General features: G+C 45.6%; 2 protein-coding genes and 1 pseudogene across 8 annotated transcripts in view; 1 reads left to right on the forward strand and 2 right to left on the reverse strand.

Annotated features, from left to right (window-relative positions):
• LOC115635683 (zinc finger protein 239-like) overlaps positions 1-23698 on the reverse strand; it is an 811791-nt gene that overhangs the window by 528693 nt on the left and 259400 nt on the right. The window lies entirely within an intron of this gene.
• Positions 1-23698, forward strand: part of LOC115635664 — a 1110108-nt pseudogene that overhangs the window by 266371 nt on the left and 820039 nt on the right.
• Positions 20228-23698, reverse strand: part of LOC115635684 (zinc finger protein 239-like) — an 861693-nt gene continuing 858222 nt past the window's right edge. For all 7 annotated transcript variants that reach the window (XM_030534814.1, XM_030534811.1, XM_030534810.1 and 4 more), the window contains one exon: positions 20228-21499. In XM_030534814.1, coding sequence (XP_030390674.1) covers positions 20475-21499 — 1025 coding nt within the window. In that variant the 3' untranslated portion in view covers positions 20228-20474. The remainder of the gene's footprint in view (positions 21500-23698) is intronic.

Genomic DNA, 23698 nt, shown 5'->3' on the forward strand with positions numbered 1-23698 from the left:
ACAGGGAAGAATGGCATCATAAAAGACTCAAGTTACAACTCTCATGAGGCAATGCAACACTACAGGGAAACAGCCTTATGTTGAACTGGTTCATAATGAAATAATGGTGCAAGTTTGGAGTATTTTCGACACATTTCCTTAGCTATTGGCCCCCTTAATAAGAAGTTATCATTTCCATCAATTTCCTGGGTGCAGATATAAGATATATTGGTCTGTAATACTTCAGACCATAATTAGAAACTTTGTTGAAATTAGGTACAAAATATGATACCCACCTGTCCTTGGGAACAGTGGCTGTGTTTAATGGCAGATTACATATTTTTGTTAGCAGCTCAGCCTCAGCCACTTCATACTTAATCTCCTTCAGAACCTTGGGAAACTGCTGGGATAAGCTCACTGTACTGTTCCAGGCCAGCATTAGTCATGACAGATTGGATCTGTGCTGAGAGCTGGAAACAAGCGTGTTTGGTGCACACACCAGGTGTGTGATGCTGAAACCGGGGTGAGGAACTGAGAACAGGCATATTCTGTGCATGTCACAATGCAGGCACCTGAGCACTGAGATGGGTGAAGAAGAATGAGAACAGGTAGTGAGATCAGGGCCGGCGCTTCCATTTAGGTGACCTAAGCAATTGCCTAGGGCACCAGGATTATTTGGGAGTGGCATTTTGCCGGGGGGGTGGCAGGCGGCTCTGGTTCACCTGCCGCAGGCGTGCCTGTGGAGGGTCTGCTGGTCCCGTGGCTCCGGTGGACCTGCCACAGGCATTCCTGCGGAGGGTCCGTTGGTCCTGCAGCTCCGGTGGACCTCCCGCAGGCATGCCTGCGGCAGCTCCACCAGAGCCACAGGACCAGTGCGTGGGGCGGCGAAATGGCCATGCGTCTAGGGCACCAAAAACACTGGCGCCAGTCCTGAGTGAGAGAATGGTGCATTTCACCTCTCTGAGCACCCCATGCTTCAGATTGATATGCAGAGCCCCTTCCTCGTATACTAGGCCCAGATTTGGGGTAGACACTTGATCTTCATTCTCCTGGCCCTTCCTGTGCTTAGCTGCTGCAGGCACTCCTCATACCCCCACCACCTATCCACCTCCCCATAGCCCGTCCCAACTTAAAAGGGGTATGGAGTGACAATGAGGTTGTGGGAATTGGCAGCTGAGTGGTGGAGAGGTGTGCTCAGGAAGTCCCTTGGCTTCTCCTCTCTTCCTAACCATACCCACCTCACTATAACCACTTCCTTAAAACAGAGGGGAAATTCCTTGCCAGAAAATTTGTTAACACTGAGTTAAATTGCCCGGCATTGCACGGATCTCTTCCAGAATGGTCTACTTCATCTACTCTTAAACCTCTAACACTGAGGAAATAAAGTGCCCCACTCCACGGCCTAAACTTTGCTCTTTTTGCCTAATAATAATTTTGTAACACTCCAGATAATACTGAGCACAGCGGGGCCAAAGCACATGAGTACTATAGGAAAGACCTGTAGTGCACTGTCTTGTAGACCATCACACTGCTACAGATCCCCCATGGAAAGAATAAACCACAGTAGCCCTCCACTTGGACACCTTACATAAGTCAGCACAGAAATGACGGGTCCCTGATCCCTCAAGTGACAGATACACCTCTCCACCTCTGGCAGAGTGAACATCAGAATTGGACACAGTATCCAATGATGATCTCATTAATGCCATATATAGAGGTAATGCCACCTCTCTGCTCCTACGCAGTACTCCCCTGCACATACATCCAAGCAGCACAGGGTCTCTTACCTACAGCATTACATAGGAGCTCACATTCAGTTGGTTTTCATCACAAAGCCAATTCATCCAGAATCAGTGATTTCTAGGATATAATCCCCCATCCCGTAAATGTGACATACATTCATTCTTTCTAGATCTTGAATTTAGATGTATTAAAAATGTTGTTCAAATGAGCTTTAGCATCAATGACTTTATATCTTCTTTCAAATCATTGACAAAGATTTGAAATAGTATTGGCCTGAGGACAGATACCTGTGGGAACCTACTAGAAACACCCCATTCAGCGTGGGTGGCAAGTATAATAGGCCATGGAAGGCTTCCCTGGTGCAGCTGCCACTGACCTGCTGCTGGACACCTGGGTCATGATGGCCCTGCCTCTTTCCCTCCCTGCTCCACCCTTTTCCTGAGGCCCTCACTGCCTGCTGTGCTGCCTACCTGGTAAGCCTTCCTCCTCTCCACCCTCTCCCGCTGGAGGAGTGGTTGGGGAATGAGGATTGATGCAGCAAGCCAGCAGTGGGTGGGGGAGTGGAGGAGGTGAGCAAGTGTGTGGGCAGGGATCTTGCTGCAGATGGGAAGGTCTGGAGGGTGAGGAGTCGGGCAGGTGCGGGAGTCTTGCTGTGGGTGGGTGGAATCTGGCAGGAGGATTGAGAAGGCAAGCAGTGGGGGTCTTGCTGTGGGCAGGAGGTGAGGAAGCAAGTGGTGGGCATGTGGGGGTCTTGCAGCAGGTTGGGGGGCTCTGTGGTGGGGGAGCGATGAGGTGAGCGGCAGGTGGGTAGAGGGGGTTAGGAAGTGAGCAGTGGGTAGAGATTTTACAGCCGGTGGGGGAGTGAAGAGGCAAGAGGTAGGCAGGGGAATGAGGAGGGACCTGGCAAGCCAGCGGCAGGTGTGGGGGTCTGGCAGCAGGTGTGTGTATGGGTGTCTAGTAGGAGAGTGAGAAGGGACATAGCATATGGTAGGTGTGTGGGGGTCTTGTGGCACAGGAAGTGAGAAGAGTCTTGTCAGGAGTGGGGGCTGTGCAGGAAAGGGGCCTGGTGTGAGGTGAGGGGGGAGCGTGGGTGGGGCCCAGGGCAGAAGAGGCTTGACAGGGAGCTAGCCTATCCCAGGGGAAGCTTCATCCACTGCCTGTGCCATTCAGTGATTATTTCCCATTAATTAATGCATTTTGAGATCCATAACTTAGCCAGTTTTAAATCAATTTAATATATAGCATATTGCTTGTGATTGGAATTATTTCCAAGGCACATCATAAAGGCTGACTTGTGAGAGAAGATAAAAGATGAAATCAAGAAGTGATTTCTGTAGTTTTGATTGTAAACTACTCTCCAAGGTCATAAATCTCTTCCAGAATGGAGTCTGATTTTTCTTCTGTTTCTCTTCTAGGTAGATGTAAAGAAAAACAAGGAAGGATAGGTTTGTGAGTTACACTGTGATGTGAAGAATGAAATGCCCTTGTGGAAGAGTCCTAAACACTAAATCCCATCCTACCTGTTCCCCATAGACCTAGGGGTGTTTAGCTGTTTTGTAGAGTCATTTCAATCCACTGGGAAAGTGAAGAATGAGGACAGGTGTCTCTAGCTCCTTTTGCAGGAGCTACAGGGTAGGTCTGCACTCCTCCCGCATTCTGAGCTGGGTTGCTCCCTTTTCATCCCTGTCTCCAGCTGGAGCATGCTCTGGAGGGGTGTGACTAGCTTGACCCAGTACTGTCCTTTATATCCCAATGCCCTTCCATCCCAATGTGGTATTTGTACATCCCATCATAGACAGGGAACTAATGATTTTATTTAAGTTTTTTATTGGAATGTTTCACTGAAAGTGCATTGCTAGAAGTCACATTCATTAGATCAGAAATGGCACAATACCTGATATTGTTTACCAGACCCCACTCTAGTTTTTCCCTTTTAAGTTCTAGTAAATTTGGGTGAGGGAGATCCATGGATCAGCTCTCAAACTGAGGCTGAAATGAGTAAACCTTTCTGCAGATCTCATTGTAAAAACTGTTTTTATCTCTCACCTCAGCGGATGTGACTCTGGATCCAGCCAGAGCCCATCCCCGACTTGTCCTGTCTGAGGATCAGAAAAGTATGAGATGTGCAGACACATGACAGGATCTGCCCAACAATCCTGAGAGATTTGATATTTCTGCTTCTGTCCTAGGATCTGAGGGCTTTACCTCAGGGAGACATTACTGGGAAGTGGAGGTGGAGTCTGGGGGACACTGGGCTATTGGAGTCACCAATGACTCTGTGAGAAGGAATCGAAAGATCCTTCTTAAACTGGAGGAGGGGATTTGGGTTCATACCTCTTTGGAGACACTTCTGTTTCTGCATAAGACATCCAGGAAGATTGGAGTTTATCTGAACTATGCAAGGGGAGAGGTGACATTTTATGATGCAGAGAACATGGCTCTGATCATCTCTCTCACTGCTGAATTTACCAGGAATGTTTTCCCTTTCTTCCACCTCTGCTCTAAATACTCCTATATGAAACTGTCCCCCTGCAAGAGATGAATATTTCACTGTACCCACAGAGCAGTTTAGAACAGAAATACTGACTTCAACTGATCATTCATAAAAATCAAGTTATGTTTCCAGGGTGTAAGTCATCAGTTGTTATCTGAGCTCTAACTTTATATTTTACTTTTCACACAGTCACAGGGCAGCTTTGTAAAGAAGATTTATAGCTTTATGTAAACGCTATGCAGCCAAGGTATTCTGACTGTCATCCACAGCTTCAATGTTAGCACAGCCGAGGCCTGGTCAATATAGTTATGGCACTCCAAGGTGTGAATTTTTGACACCCCTGAATGCTTCTATTGACCTAGCTACTATAGCACAGGGAGGTGGATTAATTACCTTGACAGAAAAAACCCTTCTGTCACTGTAGGAAGCATTTAGTCTATGGTGCAACAATGGTGTAGCTATGGCTTTGTAATGCCTGTACTGTTGATGTGCTCTCAGCCTCCTGCACCCCTGCCTGAGCACTGCTGTCACCATCCTGCAGCATTTAGAGAGCTGGCAAGGAGGGTCTAATTTGGGCTTATGATAAAATTGTTTAAAACATTGGTTATTTATTTAATTTCTTGGATTGTTATGCTAGAAGTCACCAGGTGGCAGTGTTACACATGGTGTTCTACCTTTTTTCCTTTGTATGAGAGCAAATGCCCCATATCTGAAGAAATGCTGCATTGTTACTGGTTATGTGATGTCACTGCTTTGTGTGGGAGCTGCTACAAACAGCAAGAAGGTTTCCTATTTCCTCTAATCAGTTTTGTGGCAGGTTGAGATTGCTACCCAAGTAGTTTTCCTGGGAGCAGGTTGTGATCTTTGTTCAGTGACTGGTGTGCGTAGTGTCAATAAACCAGCTAAACGTAAGAAAATACCTAGACTCTACATCTGTGATTTTTCCTCCAAGGGGAAACCAACCTGGGAAGCCCTGGATTCTGTTACTGCTCACCCGAAGGGTGACACTGGTGTAAAAAATGAACACTCATGTCCATGGGATGACCATATATGGTTTACTATCATTATCAAAATTCAATTTTTCCCCTGCCCCCCGTTTTCCACTTTGTCTGAGACACAATCTGCCAACTGAAGTTTACACAGTTTTGCAAGTTCTCCAAGACACTATTTCTTGCATGATTTCAAGGTGGAGGCAACTCACACTATTTAACATCAAATTCAGGGATCAGTTATACAAAGGTCATAGTTTTAACCACTGTAATATACCACCCTGCGTATACAACTGTGACAGACTTCCTTGTGGTGCAACCTGAAACTGGGATACCGCTGAGCCCTCTGACTTACCACGCTGGGTTCCCTTACTCACTGTGATGCTGTGACAAGCCGCAGACCTCCCGGTCCTGCACTCCCACAAACATTCACATGGCACAGACACACCCAGCTACAGTTACATGAGGGCTTCTCCTCAGTCACTCATGAATTAACAATAAAGAGGCTCCAGCCAACTTTCCCCCACCCCCAGCTCCACAGCCTATGACCCTAGAGCTGTACAGTCTTGCCCTGGTCAGAAACCTGACCAGTTTAGATTTATAACCCAATCTGACCCTCCCCCAGTGTGGAAAGAACAATGCACCAGTTATTGCTTCTGAACAGATTCCCCAAGCACTTCTAGCAAAATGCATTGCTTTAGGTAAACGATATAAAACAAATGTATTAACTACAGAAAGATAGATTGTAAGTAGTGAGTGTACAGATCAACATAGATTACCCAAGAAATTAAACAAAAAAGCAATCTAAGCTTTATAAGCTATGAAGCAGTGTCTCACCCTGTTAGTTAGTACAAGCAAGTTACAGTTTTTGCACACACAGGGCTTGAATTCTTCTATCCCACCTGGGACTCCCTTCCCCAGTTCAGTTTTTCTTCCTCAGGCATTTTCAGGTGTTGGCTTTTAGGGGAATTGAGACTCAGTGATGATGTCACTTCCCCTTTTATAGCTTCTTCCATGGGCAGAGAACTTCTTTGTTTCAAACCAAGCCCCCAGCACAGTTTGTGGAAAAGCACAAGCAATAAGATGGAGTCCAGTATCACATGATCTAGTCACATGCCCTTGTATGCTTTGACAAGTACTAGCAGCCATTACACATACTCTGACTGAAGCATCCACAGGAAAGCATCAGGTGAGGGATAAGCTTTTCCCATGGCCCATTGTTCTTGTTGATGGATCATCACCTTAAATAGTTCATTCACAATGTGCTGGCTATGCTGGATGTAAACTACTCTGTGGGTGTTACTCAGGACCAAACACATTTGAAATACAGGTACATAGTCAATATTCATAACTTTAGATTAAAAAAATGATACATTCATACAAATAGGATAATAATATTTAGCAAACCATAACTTTTCCATTGACACTTCACATGATATATTTTGTACAAGATGCATCATAATATCATAATTATATTACCATGGTGAATATGGGGTGCAGAGTGTCACAGCGTGCTATTTTTTTCATATATTGTGGCTGGGAATGGAAGCATTCACACATCCGTGTACTAATCCCAGAAAAACTGTTAAAGTATAGCTATGGTTGAGAGAACAGACCAGTAATTTAAGTCACACTGTGGGTATGGCTACACTTGCAGCTGTACAGCGCTGCTGCGGGAGCACTCCCACGGCAGCGCTTTGAAGTGCAAGTGTGGTCGCGGCGCCAGCGCTGGGAGAGCTCTCTCCCAGCGCTGCAGGTACTCCACCTCCCCATGGGGATTAGTTTACAGCTCTCCCAGCGCTGGGGCACTGTTTACACTGGCGCTTTACAGCGCTGTAACTTGCTGCACTTGGGGGTGTTTTTTCACACCCCTGAGCGAGAAAGTTGCAGCGCTGTAAAGCACCAGTGTAGCCAAGGCCCATATTACAGGGCTTTTGCAATAATCCGCCAAACAAAGCATTCTAAACCCAGAAAATTCACAGTTTATGTGACGCAGCAGCAGCCTCAGCAGATATGAAGCAGAGATTGGGGTTGGGAACTGGGGGCCTAGATGGGAACATCCTTTTTTCTGCAACCCAGTGCCCTGTGCAGGGGTGATACCCCTGGGGCACTCGGATCCATGCAGTACACCCCTTCCATCCAGGCAAGAGAAATATTCCAGGAAGAAACCACCTCCCTGGATCAAAGAAACTCTCCAGCCAGCAGAACAAATTCAGAAATTAGTTTTGTATCAGGGGCGTCAGACACTGGTGATATGATCAGGCTGCTTTGCACAATGTCCACTCCAGGCATCCTGCTCCTGTGCAGATTCCTGTTTGCGCCTCCTGCCCCTCCCCCTCCAGTATGGTCCACAATTCCTTCCCATTATAGTCTCTCCACCTCAGCCGTAATCCATTAAGGGCTGTATTTAAATGTGCATATGCCTACACACACACACACACACACACACACACACACACAGAGTACTCTCTAATATGGCCAATTTCACAAAGCTGAAAACAATTATGAGCTAAATGAGATCAATTATGAGCTGGGAGAAAGAAATTAATCATGAAAATGTGACTGATAATTGGTAATCATTTATTTTTTGCATCTCCTTACAGCACAGATTTAGGTGCCTGTCTTCAACAGAGTGTGTGTGTGTGTGTGTGTGTGTGTGTGTGTGTGGAGGGGCTTAGGACATCCCCTCGCCATGGCATCTCCCACTCTCTAACTTAGGCAGCTTCCCACCTAGTGTGCTGGCATTTGTGGATCCCATCCTTAGGTGCCTGTTTCTCCCCAGTCATTGTACAGGGTGCCTAAATGTCTAGCTCATGCTTTGTGGTTTCCAATGATTTTTAAGGTACCCACAAGATAGGTGTTACTACGCTCACAGTTGTGTGACAATTGTGGCTGCCCAGTACGCCAAACCTCCAGGGTGTCAGCAGCATGCCAGGTGCATCACAGCTTGGGGGCAAGGTCTGTAAGAGCTTCAGCAGTTAGGCTTTGTAGGTGCTAGCCCTGCTGGGTCCCCACTCAGATAGCTACTCAGAACACTGGCTAAGGCAAAGGCTATTTTACTGGGGCTGACAGGACAGGGAGGGTTGCAGATCCCTTGGGTACAGTGGATCACACAGTTACAGGTCAAAGGGAGTAATAACAGTCCCTGTTTGGGTCCCTGGGGTCATCCAATCGAGAGTCAGGGCTCTCCAGACTTGGTACCTGTAGTGCCTTCTCCGGTCTAGTCTCTATTCCCAGGGTTACCTTATTTCAGGTTCCCCAAAAGAGGACACTGCTGTAGGGGAGGGTACAACCTTATCTCTGTTTATTTTCAGCAAATATCTACTAAAAATATAATGCTTTTAACATCCATTACGTTTGTCAAATGGTTCAGTAAAAAGGGTGTTCATCATAAAACATGGATGGTCTGTCTGGTGATTAAAGCACCAAATCCCCTTAAACTCCTTTGAAACCTCTAGCCATAAATCTGTCACTGGGGCAAGAATCACCAAAGTGAACTCCACCTTATGAATTCAACCCATTGCTTCTTTCTCCATAGCCTTTTTTTCAGCTCTTGCCTTCACTCCTCGGGTCCCAAAAGTGATCTGCATTTTAGTTGGGAACAAAATGGATGATTCCTTTCCCGCCTTCCAACAGCCATTTGGGAACAGCCCAAAGCTCTCTAAGTGGCATTCTGACTTTGGCTGGACTGATGTCTGGGGGCAGCAGGATGGGGGGAAGAAATACACTGCTTTCAATAAAACCTCTTCCCCTGACTTCCTTGTAAAGCTGTGGTCTCAGTCAGGTCCTTCAAGTATGAAATGGAAATTAGAATAGTGTGGCCAGTTGGGTTTTGCAGTCCCTGAATCATCTGTGGCAGTGGTCCCCAACGCGGTGCCCGAGGGCACCATGGCGCCCGCCGGGGCATTTATGTGTGCCCACCTAGTGCCCAGCAGGGGAGAGATGTCGGGGCCCTGTGCCTGCTGGGGACAGAGTACTCCAGGGCTGCGGGTGCTGGCGTTCTCTGTCCCTGGCAGGTGCGGGGTGGCGGCTTTTCTCCAGCTTTTCCAGGGCTGTAGGCTGCGGGCGCCAGTGTTCTCGGTCCCCAGCAGACACGGGGCCACAGCTTAAACTGGAGAGAAGCTGCAGCCCCATGCCTGCTCGGTATAGAGAACTCCGGGGCAGCAGGCGCCGGTGTTCTCTGTCCCCGGCAGGCGCATGGCCCGCCCAGTGCCCAGCATAGAAGAGAAACCGGGGCCCTGCGCCTGCCGGGGACAGAGAATTCTGGGGCTGCAGGCTTCATTCTATGTTAAAGTAAGAATAATAAATATATTTGGACCAGCAGTTCAACAATGTTTTACTTATTTTAAAATAAGTAAGATGAAAACTGTTTATGATATTTATTTTTTAAAAAATCCTGAATTATTCTTACAGGTAGATAAAAAAGAGCAAATTCACATGGTAAGGTGAAATAGTAATTGCCAAATAATTTAATTAATACCTTTTACATGCAAAATTACCCTTTTTATATTATAGATTCATATATTATGTAATATTAAATATGATGAGTTTTGTATTATTTAATGTACAAATACAAAATAAGCCTTGAAAAATTGTTGGCACCCACCACACTCTTCTGAAAACATGAACGTGCTACTGGCCACAAAAAGGTTGGGGACTTTGATACAAAGTCTCATGAAAACAGAGGTCACACATGGGTAGACCCACTACAAGGCTATATGAAGAGGCACAATGTAAAGTCATATGGAAATTATCAGAGATTTATCTATATTCTCCCCCTTTTGACCTCTCAAGAACAATTCTTGAGTGGTCACCATATAAATCTTTTGTATCTGTTGCAAACAAACCAAACAATCATAACCAGGTGAATATAACTAAAACCATTACAACTGACTGAACACCAGATATAACAAACACAAATGCAAACAATTATAATAATTGGGAATACAATAAAACCATCACAATAATTGGGTACATTGACAAACAAAATTAGGCCCAAGATTAATGCTGCAATAGCCATCAAACAATAAAAGTCACTGAGGTCAGGACCTCCTTAAGCACACACGACAAAAGATTTTGTAGGAGTATTACAGCTGTCATGCAAGGTTAAACTGATTTGGATTTAAACTATCATTTAATTGCTAAAAATGTTGCAGAATCCCCTATTTTTAACAGTTGTTTTCAAGAGGTTTTTGGGGACCTGAAAGATGGGGCCCTGCAATCATGGGTCAAGGTCTTACAGGCTATGGGGGCCCAAGAACTTCCCTTCAGGGCTTGGGAAAGTAGAACCAGAGTGCATAGAGGAAAGTGTGGAATTAACAATACAAGCAAGTATAACTTACAATACAAATGTATCAATAACAAAAATTAACAACAAAATGACTTTTAGAGAACCTAACAAAAAATAAACCTGATGCATTGGGGACCAAAGTCTTTTGGACAGAGGTGGGTGTGGTTGATAATTTGGTTGGAAATGGGGGAAGTAGAGAGAGGAAAAGGCATTTGCCCTGTCTAGTGTAGTAACCCCTCTCTCTCTGGACCCAATGCTAGCACAGGACACCCACCAGAGACAGACACAGAACATGCAACACAGAACACAGACTTTGTCATGACACTATAACCAGGGTATTTCTGTAACTCTTCAGCTGGTACCAGCTCTCCTGATGTTCTGGTTTGGAGGCTGAAAGATAGAAGCTTAGAAACAAGTTAGCACAGTGCTCCCACTACAGCAGACCCTGCCTGGTCTCTGCCACAGTGTGTCTGGTACTTGGGGCTGCACAAATGCTTATTAAGCGGTGCATTTCTTGTGTGAGTTTAAATTTTCCCTTTCTCCCAGTAAAGGGCATTAATACTCCATCTAGGAAAATGTTCCTGTTTTAAAATCCCCAGCCACTTTGCCATGGCCTGGAGATCTGAGGCAGAAGCAGGCACTGTTGTTAACTGTTTCACTCTCACCATCCTCCCTTGTGGTGGTGACTGTTCTTTTTGTTACTGCTGCAATGGCATTTTGGCCCTGGGAGGAGGAATCTACTCAATTATCCCCTTCCCAACCTCCAGAGGGGTCCCAAAAGTCTGCCTCTTCTGGGGTCTCAAATGTCCCTTCTTCTGATATTCCTGCTGCTGTAAGATTTGAGAGTGCTGTTTTAACTTTCTGTACCCATCCTTAAGGGCATCTAACTGGGTTTGGGTACTAATGGACATACATATCCATTTCTCTGCTTTTGCAGCAGAGGCTTGTAAATCTTGGGGCAGTTTCTTGCTTTCATTTTTACATTCAGCCAATTGAAGGAATACCTTATTACAGGCTTTCCATAGAAGCCAAACTGCAGTTGCTTCCTTTTTTATTTGAGTTGAGGGTTTATATATCAATATGTACGGAGCCAATTTATCTTCTAGGTCTGAACTTGTATGGACATCAGCTAACACTTGATCAGACCAAGGGCTGTGTCTGAAATTTTCCAAGATTTGCTCAAAAGGGGAAACATCTTTTACAAATGCCAATTTCTCAGTCTCCTCTCTGGGAGCCTTCTAAAAAGACTGTTTGTGTTTAAACATTTTTTTTTTAGTATGCCCAAACTCCTATTGGGTGTTGGGCCATGCCTAAGTTATCTTTAATCTCCACCCTATCGTCAGTGCTTAGTGGTCTCAGTTCTTTTCTTGAGTTTTTTTAATTTATATGACTATAGAACCTTTTACTGTTGATTTTAATTCCCTTCATGAGGTCCAACTCTGCTTGGCTTTTGGCATCTCTCGCTTTATACCTGTTACCTGTACACTTTAGGGGCACCTACCTTTACCCAGTTCCTAGGGCTCAAGGCATAACCCTCTTAATTAGGCACCCACCCTTACTCTGTTCTTAGGGCTCAGGGTATAACCTTACACAAACCCACAGAGTGTTGTCTTTTACCAGTGAAAGAGCATTACATGGTAATATCCTTAACTCTATTTATTAACAATCACCAAAACAGAATGCACACGCTAAGCATACAATGCTCACCACTCCCAATAAGGCAAACAAAACTTTTGCAGCTGGCCAGTCAGAATCAGGTCATCCAGGAACTCCAGCTTCTGCATGATATAGTTGGCAGGGTGTTATAGACTCACAGACTTGAAGGTCAGAAAGGACCATTATGATAATCTAATCTGACCTCCCGCACAACACAGGACACAGAATCTCACCCACCCACTCCTGTAACAAACCCAGGACCTATGTCTGAGCTATTGAAGTCCTCAGCTCATGGTTTAAAGACTTCAAGGTGCAGAGAATCCTCCAAGTGATCCGTGCCCCACGTTGCAGAGGAAGGCGAAAAACCCCAGGGCCTCTGCCAATCTGCCCTGGAGGAAAATTTCTTCCCGGCCCCGAATATGGCAATCAGCTAAACCCTGAACATGTGGGCAAGATTCACCAGCCAGACACCCAGGAAAGAATTCTGAGTATTAACTCAGATTCCACCCTATTTATTGTCCTATCACAGGCCATTGGGCATAATTTACCTGCTAATAGTCAAAGATCAATTAATTGCCACAATTAGGCTATCCCATCATACCATTCCCTCCATAAACTTATCAAGCTTAGTCCTGAAGGCAGGTATGCCTTTTTTCCTTCACTGATCCCCTTGGAAGGCTATTCCAGAACTTCATTCCTCTGATAGTTAGAAACTTTCATCTAATTTCAAGTCTAAACTTCCTAGTATTCAGTTTAAATCCATTTGTTCTTGTGTCTACATTGGTACTGAACTTAAATAATTCCTCTCCCTCCCTAGTATTTATCCTTCTGATATATTTATAGAGAGCAATCATATCTCCCATCAGCCTTCTTTTGATTAGGCTAAACAAGCCAAGCTCTTTGAGTCTCCTTTCATAAGACAGGTTTTCCATTCCTCGGATCATCCTAGTAGCCCTTCTCTGTACCTGTTCCAGTTTGAATTCATCCTTCTTAAACATGGGAGACCAGAACTGCACACAATATTCCAGATGAGGTCTCACCAGTGCCTTGTATAATGGTACTAACACCTCCTTATCTCTACTGGAAACACCTCGCCTGATCTATGCCAAGACCACATTAGCTTTTTTCACATTGGCAGCTCATAGTCATAGACTCATAGACTCTAGGACTGGAAGGGACCTCGAGAGGTCATCGAGTCCAGTCCCCTGCCCTCATGGCAGGACCAAATACTGTCTAGACCATCCCTAATAGACATTTATCTAACCTACTCTTAAATATCTCCAGAGATGGAGATTCCACAACTTCCCTAGGCAATCTATTCCAGTGTTTAACTACCCTGACAGTTAGGAACTTTTTCCTAATGTCCAACCTAAATCTCCCTTGCTGCAGTTTAAGCCCATTGCTTCTTCTTCTATCATTGGAGGCTAAGGTGAACAAGTTTTCTCCCTCCTCCTGACGACACCCTTTTAGATACCTGAAAACTGCTATCATGTCCCCTCTCAGTCTTCTCCTCATCCTGTGAATAACCAATGCTCCAAGGACCTTCTCCTCCTGTTACTTCCAAGTGATGCATCCCCAGTTTATAACAAAAATTCTTGTTATTAATCCATAAATGCATGACCTTGCACTTTTCACTATTAAATTTTATCTTTTTACTATTACTGCAGTTTACAAGGTCATCCAGATCTTCTTGTATGATATCCCGGTCCCTCTGTATTAGCACTACCTCTCAGCTTCATGTCATCCACAAACTTTATTAGCACATTCCCACTTTTGTGCCAAGGTCAGTAATAAAAAGATTAAATAATACTGCTGGAGGACTGAGGAGTACAAGCGTTAACAGACATCAGAAGGAACATCCTGGGAGGAGGCCATTGGGAAGTAGCCCAAGGAATTATAGCTGTTGCGAGCTGTTCCAGAAGGCACTCTAGACAGCTGCAGTCCACAGGGTCCTGGGCTGGAACCCATGGTAGAGGGCGGACCTGGTTTCCTTCCAAACCTCCCAATTCCTGATCCAACACAGGAAGGTCACTGGGCTGTTCCTCGACCCACATGGTGGATCAGCAGAAACTGCGGAGATTGTTCTTACTCTTTTCCCCCCTATGGCTGGCCAGTGATGAGGTTATCTGAGTGAACAGAAGATTTGAGCCACAAAAGTGCAGGACATTAGGAAGGAGATGACCGAAATAGATGAGGTCCCTGTGGAAGGAAAAACCCAGGGACCAGGACCCTACTTCAGAATGAAGAAGGATCTCTTGTACCGGGTTGCACCAGTTCAGGGGCAGAAGGTACAACAGCTCCTAGTACTTCAAAAACACCAGAATGCCGTATTAAACCTTGCCCATGGTCATCTTTCTGGGGGGCATTTAGGGGTAGAGAAGACCCTGGCACGAGTCATATGATGGTTCTTCTGTCCTGGGGTACATGAAGAAGTGCAGAGGTATTGTGCCTCCTGCCCAGAGTGTCAGCTGCACAGTCCCCGTCCTCACTTGAGGGCATCTTTAGTACCCCTTCCCATCACAGAGGTCCCCTTTGAGTGAATAGTGATGGACTTAGTGGGACCCCTGGAGAAGACGGCTCGGGGCCACCAATATATACTTGTTGTTTTGGATTATACTACTCGCTACCCAGAAGCCGTCCCACTGTGTAACACAGTCTCTAAAGTGACAGCTAAAGAGTTAGTGGGGATCTTTGCCCGAGTGGGGCTACCAAAGGAGATATTAACAGACCAAGGAACCTCATTTATGTCAAAGTTAATGAAGGACCTCTGTATGCTGCTCCATATACATACCCTGAGAACTTCAGACTATCATCCGCAGACCGATGGGCTGGTAGAAAGGTTTAACCAAACCCTCAAGGCTATGATAAGGAAGGTGGTAAGTCGGGATGGGAAGGATTGGGTCACCCTATCACCTTACCTTATGTTCGTCATCCGAGAGGTACCTCAGGCCTCAACTGGGTTTTCACCCTTTGAATTATTATATGGGTGCCATCCCCGTGGCATATTAAATATCAGCAAAGAGATCTGGGAAGAGGAACCCAATGAGGGGAGAAGCATAATTCAACATATATTGCAGACGCAAGACTAGATTGCCCGAGTCACCCCTATTGCATGGGAACATTTGGAAAAGGTGCAGGAGGCGCAGCGAATCCACCACAATCACCAGGCAAAAGTCTGACAGTTCCAACTAGGGGATTGGGTGATGGTGTTAGTACCCACAGCAGAAAGCAAGCTTCCAGCCCAATGGCCAGGGCCCTGTGAGGTGGTTGAACCTGTGGGGAAAGTAATTGACAATGTGCGGCAGCCTGGACACTGGAAACAAGAACAAATTTTCACATTAACTTCTTGAAACCTTGGAACCAGCGAGAGGCACGTGTGATGGCCCAATAGGCCCCGATCCAGGGAAATAGCCTACATGAGCAGAATAGGATATCCCCTGATTTGACACTGAACCAGAAGAAAGAGGTGACTGAGATGATCAGCCGATACCAGGACGTATTTTCAACCAAACCAGGCCGGACCACCGAAGCGTATCACCACATTATCACAGACCCTGGGACAAATGTAACTTTAAGGCCCTACCGGGTCCCAGCGGCAAAAAGGGAGGCGATCAAGGCAGAGGAAAAAAGGATGTTGGAACTAGGAGTTGAAGAGTCCCACAGTCAATGGTCGAGCCCGACTGTGTTGGTGCCCAAACCCGATAGCACACTAGGTTTTGTAATGATTTCTGCCGACTTAACGAGATATCCAAATTTGATGCATACCCCATACCCCGCATCAATGAGTTAGTTGATCGCCTGGGCAATGCCCAATTTTTGACCACCCGTGATTTATCAAAGGGATACTGGCAGATTCCCCTTGGAAAAGATGCAAAAGAAAAGATGGTATCCTCTACAGCAGAGAGGATGTTTCAATATACTTTTGGACTTCCTTTTCAACTGCATGGGGCGCCTGCCACCTTCCAGCATTTCATGGGCAAACTCCCGCGGCCCTATACCAGTTATGCAGCTGCATACCTGGATGATGTAATTATCCATATCCCCAACTGGGAGACCCACTTGCTAAAGGTGGAAGTGGTTCTGGACATGCTAAGATGAGCTGGCCTTACAGCCAATCCAGCCAAGTGTGCTATAGGGCTAGTTGAGGCTAAATACTTTGGCTACACTGTAGGAAGGGGCATGGTCAAGCCGCAACTGAACAACTGGAAGCTATCCAAAATTGGCCCTGGCCAAATCGGAAAAAGTAATTCCAGGCATTCCTGGGGATGGCAGGGTACTACTAGTGATTTATTCCCCATTTTGCTACCAGAGCGAGTCCCCTGACAGATCTGATAAAAGTCCGGGGTCCAGACATGGTGAAGTGGACTGACGCTGAGGAGAACGCATTCACAGATCTACGGACAGCCCTCTGCAGTAACCCTGTGCTTATAGCCCTGGTCTTCAACAAAGAGTTCATTTTACAAACAGATGCATCTGAAGTAGGATTGGGAGCTGTCCTATCACAGATGGTTGGAGACGAAGAACACCCAATCCTCTACCTCAGCAGGAAACTCCTCCTGAGAGAGCAGAACTATGCAGTGGTTGAGAGAGAATGCCTTGCTGTGAAATGGGCCATGGAAACACTTTGTTATTACCTACTAGGACGACAGTTTACCCTTGTGACCGATGATGCACCTTTCCAGTGGATGCAGTGAAATAAAGAATGCAAGGGTGACCAGGTGGTTCCTGTCTTTACAACTTTTCCAATTCACCATACAACACCGGGCTGGATGCCACCATGGCAACGCAGACGGCTTATCGTGAATAAACTGCCTGATGTTCAAAGTTGCCCAACCCTGTGGTGTTGGGGGTAGGGTGGAGGGGATATGTGACAGGATCAGGCCAGATGACTACAAGACAGTGGTCGAAGGTAGATACATTAGTTCCAGGTTAAGCAGGTCGCTTTTCCCTGAGTAAGATAACAGGTACTATTCCAGAACACTCAGGAACTTTTTAGAACTAATTAAGGCAGGCAGGCTAATCAGGACACCTGTAGCCAACTGGGAAGCTGCTAGAATTAATTAAGGCTAATTGGGACATCTGGTTTAAAAAGGCTCTCACTCCAGTTAGTGGGGTGTGCATAAGGAGCTGGGAGTGAGAGGACATGCTGCTGGAGGACTGAGGAGTACAAGCGTTAACACACATCAGGAGGAAGGTCCTGTGGTGATGACAAAGAAGGTGTTGGGAGGAGGCCACGGGGAAGTAGCCCAGGGAATTGTAGCTGTCATGCAGCTGTTCCAGAAGGCACTCTAGACAGCTGCAGTCCACAAGGCCCTGGGCTGGAACCCGTGGTAGAGGGCGGACCTGGTTTCCTTCCAAACCTCCCAACTCCTGATTCAACACATGAAGGTCTCTGGGCTGTTCCTTAACTCACATGGTGGATCAGCAGAAACTGTGGGGATTTTTCTTACTCTTTTTTCCCCCATGCTGGCCAGTGACGAGGTTATCTGAGTGAACAGCAGATCTGAGCCACCAAAGTGGCCAAACTGAGAGCTACTGTGAATCTCTGAGGCGAGCAAAATCTGCCAATAAGTGCAGGACTCACCAAGGTAGAGGAGGAACTTTATCACAGATTATTATATAACAGTGCAGAGCAGAAAGGATTAGTTTTGATTTAGTGGAGTTAATAGGAAATTTTATAAGTGTGAAAGTTCAGAAAGCAGTTTGATTAACCACGGTATTCAAATTACAGCTAATCAAGCAGGCTGAGGGAGTGTTCTTAGAATTAACAGGCAGCTAGCAGGAAGATCCTGGTGATTGAATTAATTGGCAGAAAAGAAAGAGATTATTAAACATAATTCTGTATACCAATGAGTAAACATTGTAATGTTCAAGTGTAGAAAGAGAACTATCACAAAGTACCCTACTTTTGGTATTTAAAATAGACAAAGATAAACTAGCTAAGTTACCACCCAAGGGTGAAATTAAGCTAGTGTTGAATATAAGGTATTAACACATTTGATAACTTTTGCAGTTAAAAATACATCACACAATTAAAATTAGAATAAAAGTATTATAAAGTTTAGAACATAAATATTGAATAAAGATGTTGAAGTTAGAAGATAGTTTTTCCTCACTCTCACATAGACTGTAATGTTATAAGGGAGAGAGGTCTAAGGCCTGATCTACATTAGGAAATTAGGTTGGTATGACTACATCACTCATTGGTCTGAAAAATCCTTCCCCTCTCAGCTACACATTTAAACTGATCTGACCCCCCGATGTAGAAAGTGCTTGGTCGAAGAGCAAAATCTCCCATTGACCTAGCTACCGCCTCCCCAAAAGGTGGAGTACCTATGCCATTGTGACAAACTCTCCCACTGACGGAGTCAGTGTTTACACTGAAGCACTACAATATTTTTCATAGTTGGGTGGAAGCTGTTAGGCTTATATGACTTTGGTATTTTCCAAGAGTTCCTACTGTCCCAAGAGTCTGGATTTATGGAATAGATCAGAACTCCAATGGGTTCAGTGTTCTAAGGAAACAATAACTATGCTCTGAAAGAACAAATTTTGACTTCATTCAAAGTGCATAAATTTCCTGTGGAATTTTAGCAACAAGCATGGATTTCCTAAATCCTTCTGCAGTTTTTACTAGGTGGAATTTCTCACCCTGCCTTTCTGTTGTTCAGTGTGAAGTCTCTTTCATGGTGGGACTTAGGATTCTGTCTTCAAGGAAACTTAAAGACTCAATGGAGGAAGGGAACTGGACTCAGTCACCCACCTTATGGGTGGTTGTCCTAACCACAATGCTGCAGAATCATTCCAACTCTCTCTCTGGTCAAGGTCCTCTTTTAGTATTTATATCCAGTGGAACTGTTTCATAAGGAGATACTGAGGGATCTCGCTATCAGACTAACCCATAGTTCCGTGGCCAGGGCACTCACATGAGAAGTGAGTACCTGCTCAAATCCCTTTGTTTCATCAGGTGGAGCGGGGACTTGAAGTTGGGGAGATTTCCCACATCCTGGACAAGTGCCCTAATGATGGGGCTAAAGGTTATGAGTGAGATCCTCCCTTCCCACCACAGCTGTTTAGTGTGGAGGTAGGCAGCCTCTGAACACACCAACTGGCTTGGATGCCATCAGCAGAAGTGTGTCTAACTTCCCCAGTTCATGAATCAGAAACAGAGATAGGTGCCTATCTCCATGAGATAGGCAGGGCTTAGGACATACCCTTCTCATTGACATCTCCTACCGATTAGCTTAGGCAGCTCCCCACCTAGTGCAAAGGCTTCTGTGAATCACATTTAAGATTAATTCTCTTCCCCTTCATTTTAAAAGGAGCCTGGATATTTAACCCGGGCTTTGTGGATCCCAGTGTTGTTCCTGTGAACAACCTAAAAGTTAGGCATTATAATTATCTGAGTGTCACAACGCATAAATTCCATGGTGGATTTGGGCCTGAAACACTATTAAGAATAAATGAGAAGTCATAACATATAACATAAAGGTTGTTCTAGATGTATAACACCTGAATGGAGCCTGATCAGTGTTCAGAGCTTCTCAAGAAGTTACAATCTAATCCCATCCTAGCCTCTTGCTCTGTATAACTCTTTTCCAAGAAAGTGATTTCATTTTTCTGTTTTAATAACTACCCATTGCATATCCTCACAACATGGCTATTCCAGCCTAGCCTGATGCTCTGAAATTCATGGGAATTGGCAAAGATCATCCCTAACCAGGACATTTCTATGATGCATGTCCTGTGTGGAATTTCTTATGAGGTTTAGGCTCTGCCAGAAGCAATTCCCACAGTTGAGCCACTTATAGGGTCTCTCTTCCCTGTGGGTTCTCTGATGTGATAGAAGATGTGCGCTCACACTGAAGGTTTTCCCCCACTCCTTGCATTCGTAGGGTTTCTCTCCTATGTAGATTCTCTGCTGTTGACTAACAGTTGAGCTTCAACTGAAGATTTTCCTTCAGTCAGAGAAGATATAGGGCTTCTCTCCTGTGTGGATTGTATGATGTGTAATAAAGGCTAAGCTCTGACTGAAGCTTTTCCCACAGTCCACACACTTGTAGGGTCTTTCTCCACTGTGGATTCTCTATTGTGTAGTAAGGGCTGAGTTGTTCTGAAACTTTTCTCACTCTCAGGACATTGAAAGAGTTTCTCCCCCATGAGATTCTTTGTATGGGTTCTCTGATAGGATAGAAGCTGTGAGCTTTGACTGAATCTTTTCCCACACTCACTGCATTTGCAGTGTCTCCCCCCATGTTGATCCTCCGGTGATTAGTGAAATTTGAACTCTGAAGTTTTTCCCACAGTTGAGGTAGTTATATCATTACTTTCCTGTGTGGATTCTCTGATGTTTAATAAGAGATGAGCTGTGACTGAAGCATTTCCCGCAGTTCAGGCAATTATAAGGTTTCTCTCCTGTGTGGATTCTCTCATGTCTAATAAGGTGTGAGCTCTGATTGAAACTTTTCCCACACTGGAGGCATTCATAGGGTCTCTCTCCTGTGTGGGTTCTCTGATGCGATAGCAGGTGTGAGCTCACACTGAAGCTTTTCCCACACTCATTGCATTTGTAGGGTCTCTCTCCTGTGTGGATTCTCTGGTGAGTAATAAGAGTTGAGCTCCTACTGAAGTTTTTTCCACACATGGGGCACTCATAGGGTCTCTCTCCTGTGTGGGTTCTTTGATGTGATAGAAGCTGTGAACTTTGACTGAAACTCCTCCTGCACTTGGAGCATTCATAGGGTCTCTCTCCTGTGTGGGTTCCCTGATGTGACAGAAAGTGAGAACTCACACTGAATCTTTTCCCGCACTCACTGCATTTGTAGGGTTTCTCTCCCGTGTGGATTCTGTGATGTTGAATAAGGGTTGAGCTGCAGTTGAAGCTTTTCCCACAGTCAGGGCAATTATAGGGCTTCTCTCCTGTGTGGATTGTATGATGTGTAATAAGGGCTGAACTCTGTCTGAAGCTTATCCCACAGTGCAGACACTTATAAAGTCTCTCTCCTGTGTGGATTCTCTGGTGAATAATAAGGACTGATTTCCAAGGGAAGCTTTTCCCACAATCCCCACAAGTGTAGGGTCTCTCTATAGTGGGGTTTCTCTGTTCAACAGTTCCTTTGATTTTCTTGACCTGTCTGCTTCTGAGAGTGGATTTAGCCCGACTCTCCCCTGAGTGGTTTTCCTGCTGCCTCTCTGGCCTGTGCTGCCTCTCACGGATATCTGGCTCCTCAGGATTCTGGGAAACGTCCTTTCCAGCTCTTCCAAATACCATCCCATGTAGATCCACTTGCTCAGGACCTTCCTGCTGAGGATTCTCCTCCTCATTCTCACTCATCATGCCATCACCTTCTGAAATAGAGAGAGAATCCAGACAGGAGTCAGTCTCAGTGCTGAGGGGGAACGAAATGGCAGTAAGGGGAACAGGAAAGGGGATCAAAACCAAATAATTGCTAGGGAGATTAAAATATCAGCAGCTGAATCCTATTAACCCCCTGTGATCCTAAGAGCAACCCAATGCCAGAAGGCCAGGGGCTTCCTGTAGCAGTGAGTTTCAGCTGGCCTGGTCATCTCATGCAGAACTCACTATTGCTATACAGTAACTCCTCACTTAATGTTATCCTGGTTAATGTTGTTTCATTGTTACGTCACTGATCTATTAGAGAACATGCTTGTTTAAAGTTGTGCAATACTTCCTTATAACGTTGACAAAGCAGGCATCTGCCAAACAACTGCTTGCAGGAAGAGCAGCCCATTGGAGCTAGTGGGGGGGGAGGGGCTTGGAACCAGCATGGGCTGACAGCCCCCCCATCAACTCCCCTAAGTTCCTTGTGCGGCAGCTGCCCAGCAAGCTATCAATTGCCGGGAAGTTCAGGTGTACCTCCCCCCACTGTTGTGTGCTGGTTCTGCCCTCTGCCTTGGAGCTGCTCCCGGGAGCCTCCTGCCTGCTGTGCAGGGGATGGGGGGGGAAGACGGGTGCTGATGTCAGGGTGTCCCGCTGCCCCTCGCTCCTGTATCCCATCTCCACAGAATGGGGGGCAGGAGGCATGAGACAGGGCTCAGGATGGAGGGAGCTTGGTGGCAGCAACTGCTATCTCAATCTGCTGATCTACTTAAAAAGGCAATGTACTTAGAGTGGGGTCAGCGTACTTAAAGGGGCAATATGCATCTCTCTCTCTCTCTCTCACACACACACGCACGCGTGCATGGTGTGTATCTCTGTCTCACACACACGTGAACCCCCGGCACTTTGGAAAGTGGAGGGAGTTGTGTGCTCCAGTGGGATAGCATGGGTTCATCATCACCTTCAGTTTCCGCAGGGAATGTTTACAGCCACTGCCATGCGTCTTTTGTGTCTCCTCCCTCCATTTGTGCTGCCTTGCGGAGTGTGAGACTACATTAACAACATTGTGTTAACCCTTGAGGGCTCAGCCGAGTGCTAGTTCATCATTTAGCAGCAGGACATTCCCTGGGACAGGTCCATCCTTAGGATTTATGTGGCCCTATGTAGTATTATTAAACTGGTGCCCCTATGCCCATAGCAGCCCAGGCTCATAGCCGGGGGGGGGAGGGAGACTAGAGATGAGTCAGCAAAGGATATCACGGCAGCGGAGAGTCACAGTTCCCTGCAGAGACCTACGTATCCTTTCCTTCATGCAGAATGTGTGGCGCTGGTGCATTCGGCTCTGTGAATATGGTCCCTTCCTAAGGAGACTGCAGTGTGCGTTGGGTGTGCAGGAGCTGACCTGCTCCTACCTGCTGTCATGGGCAGTGGGTGAAGCTGCCGCTTGGGGAGGCTAACTCCCCAGCCCACCTCTTCTGCCTGTGGCCCCACCATACTCCACCCCAGGGCCATTCCCCCACTCGGCCCAGGCCCCACCCTCTCCCTCCTCTCTTCCCTCCCTCTCATCCCCTTCCAGCCAAATCCCTGAACCCAAATGAAAGAAATGACATTTGAAAAAAAACACTCTTCTGCAATTTCTCTCTAAAGAAAATGGAACATGTTTTCTACTGCAAGCCAGATCGTGAAGACTCAACATGCCGTAGGTACCTAATTAAAAGCACTGGGAATTTGGGAATAAAAAATGTCAGTCACAGGATTTTTGATATGCCCTGAAGTTTGTCAGAGATTTATTTGCAAAACTTTTATAGTAAGCGCAAGTCAGCTGTCCTGCTGAATACAACTTTAAATATTATGGAATACATGATGCAGCTCTTCTCTGTTTCACATTTTCTTAATATTTCTAAGCCAATTTTATATTTTAAATGTACTCTTAAGCCTTCATAAAGTAATCATTCCAGATTATTACATATTTAACTCACTGAAACAAAGACATTTTAAATTAATCAGTCACAGAGGTTTAGTGTGTTCATAACAATGTTCATTGCTTTTCGAAAAAGGGAACACTAATTTACTGTGTGTGATCTCCATAACAAGAGACATGTTTATGAAATTTCACCAACTTTAAAAAATATGTTTCTAAAGATTTTAGGTATAACAAAGGATTTTATATCTTACTCTGGTACTGATTTTGCTGGAGGGGTCTCTTA

The sequence above is a fragment of the Gopherus evgoodei genome, chromosome 15 (assembly GCF_007399415.2).
Source record: "Gopherus evgoodei ecotype Sinaloan lineage chromosome 15, rGopEvg1_v1.p, whole genome shotgun sequence".
NCBI lineage: Eukaryota > Metazoa > Chordata > Testudines > Testudinidae > Gopherus > Gopherus evgoodei.